This window comes from Delphinapterus leucas, chromosome 2 (assembly GCF_059928025.1).
Source record: "Delphinapterus leucas isolate spDelLeu-1000000601 "Yukka" chromosome 2, BTC_Dleu_Yukka2, whole genome shotgun sequence".
Lineage (NCBI taxonomy): Eukaryota > Metazoa > Chordata > Mammalia > Artiodactyla > Monodontidae > Delphinapterus > Delphinapterus leucas.
In genome coordinates this window covers 155,410,054-155,419,460 of record NC_143130.1, presented here as the reverse complement: position 1 = coordinate 155,419,460, position 9,407 = coordinate 155,410,054, and the positions used below count along the sequence as shown (strand labels likewise).

Sequence of the window (9,407 nt, the reverse complement as noted above, 5' to 3'; positions counted from 1 at the left end):
GTGTGTCCATGGAGACAGACTGTGCTTGTTCTCTTTACTGATATAGTCTCTCTGCCCTGGCACAGGGCAGACCCTCAGTAAATATTTGTTGAATGAATGAATGACCCTCAGTTGTGTTTTTTCCCCTTTCTTTGAAGCTTCAATTCTTTTGCTAACATGAAGGGGGGAATATTTGGAGAACGAACAAAGAGAGATAAAGAAATGGATAAGGGTTAAGTCTTTGAAAAAATAAGCTATTAGCTAGTCTGATCACAATTATCTAGACAAATCGAAGACCTAGTACAGAAAATCCTAAAATAGAGAGTCCAATAAAAATTTCTGTTTTGATTGCATTATATGATGCTCTGGTTGACTCTTTCCTAATTATTTTTTCTTAAGGTAGTAGCATGAATACCAGCTGTGTGTTTGTGTACACACATGTACACATGCACCAGATATAGGTGAATTGGGAATTTACCTAAAATAATCCACAGATCAGGTACTTTCATTCCCACAAACAGCTTATGTATCAAATGCACAAGACTTGCTAGGTATTGAGTTCAAAGACTGCCATGTGGATCTTCTCTTTCAAGAGCTTCAGGAAACTTACAAAGAGCCCACTGAAAGTTGAGCAGACCTTGAGTTGTCTAGGTGTGTGGGTTCTGTGGGCATAATGATTGGTTGGTCACCTCCTAGACTTTCAACCTAACCCTTTTTGTGTAGCAGCTAGACTGATGTGTGGGACTGGCCCCACCCCCAGGTGGTCACAGTGGTCCATTAACGGATAGGCACAAAAGCTGCTGGGATTTAGAATGAAGCTCTCAGATATTTTCCATGGTTGTAGGAAGAGATTTTTTTCTCTCTCCCCATGATGCTAAATAAAAATCTGGCAGCCTTCTTGCTACTATGAAAGAGGCTAGTTTGAGGACAAAGCATACAGACAGAAGAGGGCAGGACTGAGAGAATCACAAATGTAGAGCCAGAGCCCTACTGATTTTGTGAACCTCTGGATCAAACCCTGCCTGAAGCCTGATCCACTTTTAGACTTCACATATATCCAAGGCAATAAGCCCAGTAAGCCTTATAAGCTGTGGTGTCTTTAACTTGCAACAAAAAAAATCCTGATATAGTCCTCTCGATTTCTTTCAGGCCCTCCCTTCTGCCTCTCACAGGTCCTTAGTGTGTCCTGTTACAACACGTAGGCTTTCTGCACTGTGTCATGTGCATGCATACACAGATGCATTTCAAAATCCTAAGGCAATGAAATGTTTTTGGTTCACATATACTTGATGCTCCATTTCTCTGACATTAATGAAAATAATAAAGGGCCTCACCACTAATACTACAAGTCTGAAAAGAAGTAGAAGCGGTTCTCAGACCTGTCTCACACCTGCTCAAGTTACGTTCCTGAGTTCTACTGCTGAATACACATTTTAATGCTCACCTGAATCCCCAGAGGGCTCTGAGGCTGAGGTGGTTCTCCTGACGGTCTCTTCTAGCATCAACCTGAGACCTGAGGGCAGTGCTGTCCAGGGGACAGCCAGCCAGCAAAGATAATGTGTGAAGAAACTCTCCGATAGGCCGTTCCTTATTTATTAGATTCCAGATACATGGGACCCGGATGGAAGCATCCTAGGGTGTTTGGGAGAACATATACAGACGTGGAAGTACGTACAGGTGGGTGATGCAATGAGGGACCGCCATTTTAAAAAATATATACATCTTAAGAAGCCATTCCAGCCATATTATCATTATTAGAAAATAAAACAATCTCCACATAGTGCTTTTCTTTGGTGCTCTTCCGTGGGCATGGGCCCCTCTGTCTTCTGGTCACAAGTTTGTCACTACCTCCCCTCGCCACAACCCCCCTCCACCTTCGCCAACTGCGCAGGGGGAGGGGAGAGTCTGGAGGGAAGGGAGACCCCTGACACAGGGGTGGGTGCAGATTCTGGCTCCTCTAAGGCCCTGCCATGGCCTCCCACCCAACATCCTACTCTGGTCTTCCTACTCGGTTCTTAAATTGTGCCCTGGGAAATCACTGAAGTTTCCTCTATACCCAAACTGGGAGCCACCATCAAGGTTCACATGAGACAAAACCAGTCTAGAATCTTTAGAAAGGGTGGGGACATGGGGACCAAACAAAACCCAGCCAATACCACCTTCTCCATGGTTGGATTTTTTTCATTTTATTTCTTGGTTCATTTCAATGACCTGTATCATGAGAGTACAACTGAGAAGGGCTATTTCCTCTTTACAGATTTTCCAGGAAGAGCGGATTTGTGGGTAAACTTCAGTTTTGCTCTGTTTGGGGGGATGGGGTGTCCTAAACTCTCCTTGCTCCACTGTCTTCCACTAAGTCAGGGTCCCCCCTCTTCCCAGGGAGGTCCCAAAGCTGGCTAGACTTCCAACTAAGAAGCTGGCTCCTAAACTTTTTCTCTGAATGCCAATGGATCCATCAAGTACACACCAGGGCCTTTCCCATTGGACAGAATTCTCATCATTACTGATACATTTCCTGTTGCCATTGGCGCTTTTTAAGTGTAAAAGCAGCAGCAGGAGGATCCATCTCGTTAGCACCAAGCCATCAGGACCACTGCCCCCTCTTTGCTTTAAAGGGGCTCTGATGCCAGGACACTTGCAGATGTGCGTGATCCAGCGAGGCAAAGCTGCCCTGCGTACAGAACACCCACCCACCGCAAACCAGTTGTTGCACTGTTAGCCAGAGACGCTTTTTCTAGAAAAGATGGACTGCAAAGGCCAGTTGTGCACAAGCCCCTGCCGCAGCTCACAGCTTGGGTCCTCATGCTTGAGCAGTGACGCTACAGACAGCGGGGTGATGAGGTGCGACTCTCTGCCCCACCTCCTCGAGCACACGGCACAGTGAGGGGCTAGGGGAGGCTCCCGCACAGCAGACCCCAAGTTCTCGCACTGTGCCATCTCCCTAGTCCAGACTTCATGGCATGGCCCCCAGTGGCTAGGTTAGGCCTGGGTTTTACCCCTGGTCCCTTAGAGGCACCTGTGCGTCTGTCCTCCCAGATTGGAGGCTGCACAGAGAGCTAGGGCTGAAGCATCCCGGATCATTCCAATGCTGACTGACAAGTGACTGTGGCCATCCCCACAGGCAAAAGGGAGGGGGGGCACACTTTGCTGGTCTGTGAAGTCTCTTGGAACCCCTGACATTTTCTATGTGAAGGTATCTGAGAGCAGCTGCTAGGATTTAGCCAACCCTCCTGCCTGGGGTGACCTCAGCACGTCCCAGCAAAAGTTCAGAAGGAGCGGTGTCTGGGGTTGGAGAGGTGGAGCCAGCGGTAGCTGCTTCCCTTGGAAAGCTGCGAGGCTGTGGCGGAGGGCGCCTGGCCTCCTGGTCCTAGCGACGGGTGGGTGGGATCTGCCTGCCTCTCCAAGTGACTAGAGGTCGGGTTAGAATGTGTGTGTGGATTCCCCAGGGATGTGCCCCAGGGGGGACGCTCTGATCCCTGCTTTAGAAGGCAGCTCATTGGAAGCAGCTTCTCCAGAATGCTCAGAACCATTTATCCTCGGGCGATCCCCTGAGCGGCCCTCAGCCAACCCCGTGAGCACCAGATGGCATGTTCAAGGCTGCCCCAGACCTACCACAAGTGGGTGAGAACAAACTTTCAGAGCCACTCGCAGAAATGGGTGACCAACTGTCCCTATTTGGGCAGGACTGAGGGGTTTCCTGGGAAATGGACTTTCAGTGCCAGAACCGGTCCTGGGCGAACTGGGGTGGTTGTCACCTTACACAGCAGCCTGGAGGACTGATGGGGGGCTGGAGTGGTTGTCCTGCCAGAAAGCTGGTCTTCTAAGTGCACCCAGGGAGCTATGCTACACCTCCTTAGGCCAAGGATGGCAGGAGCAACCCCTCCTGTGGCACTGATTCACCCAGCCCTTGGGATGCAGGGGAGGGGGCTTCGGTGTCCACTGCCCCTGGATACCAGGAAAGATCAGGTGGGCTGGTGACCTCCAGCAAGCCTCTGTCTTCAGGGTTCCCCCGCCTGCTCATCCCTGCTTCTGGGCCTTTCTGTGCTCGGCAAAGATTGGTTTGGGCTCTCCCTACTATCCTGACCCGGTCCTCCCAGGGCTGCCAGAATCAAGTGCCCAGGGTGCCCTCAGACGGGGTCAGGCCCCTGCATCTCCCTCACTTCCCAAGGCCTACCTGCTCTGGACCTGCCCCAGGGGAGTGGGAGAAGCCAGAAGAAGGGGGAGCGCTGGGGAGTGTTGCCTGGCCCCTGCTCTTCTCTGAGCCAGCACCAGTCCCACCCACGGGCCCTGAGGTCTTGGCTGGCTGAACCCACTGTGGGAGTGAGCTCTGAGGTAGGGCAGGAAGTAGCAGTAGGACTCCTGGGGGAGAGAGGGGGAGGACAGGCCCTGGGGCTGCGGTGACAGGCAGGCGGGGGGGGGGGGGCGCACCGAGGGGTGGGGTCACCAGGGAAACGCATGAGTTCTGGCGCTACTCTCCTGATGGTGAGCCGGGCCTGGGAGCTTAGAGGAAGGATGGAGGGAGGGAGCCGTCTGGACTGTGGAAGGCGTAGGGCCTCTTGAGGGGCCCCACAGAAGCCCAGAGTAGGCAGCACCCCTGCAAGAAAGTAACTGCACTCTGGGAGAGGGAAACCTCCAGAAGGTACCCCACTTGAGTATGCTGGGCGCTAAGCACTGCCCACCCAGGCCATGGACAGAGGACAGGGGGTTCGGGCATGGGGTTAGGAAACGTGTTCTGTTAGTGCTGCCTCTTGGTGATTTGGCAGGGAGAGGGGGCACTTCCTCGGTGGTCTCCAGCCTCAGGGGAGTCAGCTCTGGCCCAGGCCTCAGCGTTGCCCGTGGCGGAGGAAAAACATACCAAAGAAAAAGCCAGTTACAGATGAGCCCCGTGCCCTGCCCTCCCATCCCCGTTCCCTACCCCACAGCACCCAGGGCTCTGCACACAGCCAGGAGGCCAGGAGCCCCTTCCTCTGGGACTGCTCGTGGCCATGATACAGGACTTGAATGTTGAGGCTGGTGGCTGTGGAAGTCTCCCCGTCGGTTTGTCTGTCCTTGGGTGGGAGTCGGTCCTTGGGCTAGGCCATCAGACCTTGGCCTCCAGCATCTCCAGGAAGAGTTTGTGCATGGGCACCTTGCCTTGCAGTTTGAGGCTGTAGAAGTGCTGCACGGCCTTGGCAGCCGTCTGCCGAAGCAGGGGCAGCGTCAGCAGCAACTTGCCCGTCCTCCGCGGCTCCTCGTGGCGTTGGCTCAGCTCGTAGTCCTGCAGCGCCTCATGCAGCAGGTCCTGCAGCTTCTGGACCGCCTCCAGATCCTCGATGTACATGGAATCTGTGGACACAAGGCAGAGCATCAGTGGGCGTGGCCGGAGAGCACTGCCCTGGGCGTGGGGGCCACCCCGCGGTCCTTGATCTCTGCTTTGGAGGCTTCCAAATCCTCACTTTACAGAGAGAGAAACCCAGGCTCAGAGAGGTTACGTTGCCAGTCTGAAGTCACAGAGGCCAATGACGGAGCTGTGGTTCACACCCAAGGAGAGATCTGTATCCATGGAGGACTTTTCTTGAGAACCCACCAAGAGGTGGCAGTGGAGACCCTGAAGGGCTTAAACACGAGCAGACCTGTCATTGTCCTGGAGGCGTCAGGTGGACTCTGGACCCAAACTGGTGGAATTGTAACCTTGTGTCCCTCACCTGCTAGCTCTGTGACTTTAGGCAAGTTATTTAATTTCTCGTGCCTCATTGCCCTAACTTTTGAAAAGAGATAATAGCCATACCTACACCTCAAGAGGTTAAGTGAGTTAATATAGATCAAGGGCTTAAAACAGTACTTGTCACAAAATAAGTGCCCGGCTAGTGGTATCATCACCATCGCCACCATCACCACCAGCTCATCATTAGCACCATCAGCACCATCTTATCACCACCACCATCACCTTCACCACCGCCATCGCCACCATCATCACCGTCATGACCGTGACGACCTTCATCATGATTATTACTGTTACTGCTGCCACTAGGCACCAGCTCAAGTCTTCAGCGCATTCACTAACCTTACAGAATAGCTGTTACAGTTATTAAGGGGCTGAGCTCTGTGTCTGCGTGCCATGTGGTGGGGGATATGGGGGGACTAAGATAGCATGGCTGGACACATGGGGCACAGTGATGGAAGATGCTCTTGGGAGTTCTACAGAATCCTGGGGAAGGCTTCGGGCTCAGGCCATGAACTTCAAATGAAATTTACCTAAATCCCAGAGGGGCAGGGAGGTGCCTGCTGACTGCTGGGTCTGAGCAGAAGCAAAGTAGAACCCACTTCATGGCCTCGGGAAAAATAACCAGCCCTCTGCTGATGTGCCTGAAAGATATCGAGCCACCACCCTGAACTGCAGCCCCCAGGGCCTGCCAAAGGTGGGAGGGTATGGGTGCATGTGAATCAAGGGAACTTGAAGCTCTGGGTGGGTTGTCAAGGAAGACTGGGCAAGTTTCCTGAATTCTTCAAAAAAAAGCAGGGCAATTCCTTTGCATGTTGGGTTGGTTTAGATACCAGACTGCCAAAGGCAGTTGTACCAACTGGCTAACCCCAGTAATTCCCTCTGACGTTTTGGATCCATACTCAGCCCATGCCTCCAAGGGTCCTGTCTCTTTTTCTTAGGAGAATAGCAGTAGAATGAGGTGGATAAGACTCTGGAGTCTCAGATGCTGTGTGACTTTGGCCAAGTTACTTAGGCTCTCTGAGATTGTTTCCTGTCTGTGAAACGGAGCAAATGAGAGTGCCTACCTCACAGGGTAGCGGTGAGGGTTAAATGAACTAGCACGTCATCAGGCACTAATAAATGTTGTTATTATCATTACTGTGAAAACTCAGACTGCAGGAGAGTGCTCTTGCAGGGCCGGCCCCATACCTAAGACTCCTCCACATTTTTCTGCTCCTTGTTACCAAGGCGGTGAGGACTCTTCCTTTGCCAGCTGGGGATGAAGCGTGGCTCCATTCCTACACTCTTGGCTGATTCCAGAGCGTGCAGCCAAGATGCACTAGTCCCTGTAAGGCTGGGACCTGGCCATCCAGATTCCTTTCCTTCCTGCCGGTTTCCTCTCCCCACCACCCCACGCTCCCCAAGGAGGCCAAAATTGGCAGCTGCCTTCGACCAAAAATGAAATAAAATAACGTTGGAAGATTAATTCCTTTGCAATCCATCAGCGAGTCTGTATCGATGGCATTGATAAACTGTTAATTACAAAATCAATGGCTATGAATTCTTTCTGCTGTCAGGGAGCCTTGGAGAGGCCGGGAGGTGGGGTGAAAGACAGCCAGCAGGCTCCGAGGGGGCGTGGTTTGGGGCCAAAGCCTCTGACCTGCTACTGCCCACTCAGCCTCCGCAGTGGCACCCGCGGTGGCCCTCGGGGCTGCCACCAGCACCACTCCAGTGATCTCCTAGCCCCTGTCTCTCCTCCAGCTAACACGCTGTCTGCCTGGGTGACTGTCCTACCTCGCTGCTGGGGACAGGTCGCTCCTCCACAACCTTTCACGGCTCCCTATACTGACCCTATTCCACCCCACTCCCTTCAGAGTCCTGGAGCCTCTGCTCTGACACCAACAGCTCTTCTAGCCATACCTCCAAACAGGCCTGCTCTTTCTCTGTTTCCTGCCTGCATCTGATCGCTCCATGATGCAACCAAGGCCTGAGGCATCACAAACTCCTCTTTTTCCACTTGGAGCTCTTGAACCTGCACAGAGCTGCAGGATGGCCTGGTAAATGCCACTGGGGCAAGAAGTCCAGGTTCCCGGCACTTTGTCTCTCATGGCAAAGCACCTACTCCGGCAAAGCCTGATGCTAGCGGCAGCTCCTGCCGGGCTCCGTCGGTCCTCAGGTGTTTTATATTTGTATGTGTGTATGTCTGTGTGTGCGCATGTGCATGCGTGCGTGTCTGTATGTACTGAGACCTAAGGCCAGAGCAGCTGGCAGAGCTAAAGAGTCCTCTGAAAGCTTGGCGTTGAGGAGTGGGTGGAGGCGACAGATGAGTGGCCTCCTTCCTCCTCACGTTCCTCTCCTGGTCTGGGCAAGCGTGAGCTCCGGTTCTTGTGAGAAGTGGTCAGGAGAGTCCAACATCCAGGGGTGCCCTCCAGGATCTGGGCAGCCTCGCTGCATCTCGCTGTGCTTGCCCTGTGTCCTCTGATTTCACTGGTTCCCTCTCCTCCTCGGCCCACCCAAACCCCCAGCCCCTCTACAACCGCTGATGACAATGCTTCCCTTGGAATAGGAGAGCGCAGGGAACTGTGACGGTGTGAAACTATTCTGCATGATATGTGATGATGGAGATTTGTCGTTGTGCATTTGTCAAAACTGATAGAACCAGACAACACAAAAAGTAAGCTCTGAAGGCAACTGTGGACTTTTGTTAATAATAATGTATCAGTATTGGCTCATTGGGCTTCCATGCTGGCTCAGTGGTTAAGAATCTGCCTGCCAATGCAGCGGACATGGGTTCGAGCCTTGGTCTGGGAAGATCGCACATGCCGCGGAGCAACTAAGCCCGTGCGCCACAACTACTGAAGCCCGCGCACCTAGAGCCCGTGCTCCGCAACAAGAGAAGCCACTGCAGTGAGAAGCCCGCGCGCCACAACAAAGAGCAGTCTCCGCTCGCTGCAAGTAGAGAAAGCCAGCGCGCAGCAATGAAGACCCAACGCAGCCAAAAATAAATAAATAAATAAACGAAACTAAAAAAAAAAAAGCCGTCAGATTAAAAAAAAAAAATTGGCTCATTAATTGCAACAAATTACCAGACTAACGCAAGATGTTAATGGGAATTGTGTACAGGGGCTGGGGAATGAAGGTGGGATGGTGTATGGAACTCTATATACTATCTGCTCAGTTATTCTGTCAATCTGAAACTGTACCAAAAAGAAACCAACAGTGTTAGCATTCTCTAACAGACTACATTACAATTTTGGAATCAAGGTGTGTGTAGATGGTCTCTACAGAAGTATGTAAAATGTTTAACTCTTTTTTTTGCATTAGTTTTTTAATAAAAGGGATTTGAACTAAAAAAAAAAAAAAAAAAGCTTCCTTCTGTCTATTAGGTCACATTTCCTGGAAGCAGAGCCTGAGATGGGGGTTCGGGTGCATGGGATTTGTGGCGAGCGTGTTTTCAGGAGAAAGGAAGGTGAGGAGGCGGGATAGGGCGAGGACGGGGCAAGCACGGTAAGGATGCACGCAGCCTGGCTTGTGCCTGATCCCACTCCAGGAGTCCAGCCTTTGGCTCCCCTGTGTGGGTCCGCTTTTGGCTGAAGGTGAGAAGGGGGCGGGGGGGTTGGATACGTAACCCTCCAAGCAAGGCAGGTGAGGGTAGGTCTCTGGCGAAGGGGGCAGGTGTGTGCTATCAGCAGCAAAATTCAGCAGCTGGGGCACGGATGCACTGACCCAGTAAAGGGGGTCTGAG

General features: G+C 52.2%; 1 protein-coding gene across 3 annotated transcripts in view; it reads right to left on the bottom strand.

Moving 5' to 3' along the window:
• Nucleotides 1-5,059: 5,059 nt before the first annotated feature.
• The window catches only part of ESRRB (estrogen related receptor beta), a 104,545-nt gene continuing 100,197 nt past the window's right edge, over nucleotides 5,060-9,407 (bottom strand). For all 3 annotated transcript variants that reach the window (XM_089907999.1, XM_022575874.1, XM_022575872.1), the window contains one exon: nucleotides 5,060-5,304. In XM_089907999.1, the coding sequence (XP_089764125.1) occupies nucleotides 5,060-5,304 (245 nt within the window). The remainder of the gene's footprint in view (nucleotides 5,305-9,407) is intronic.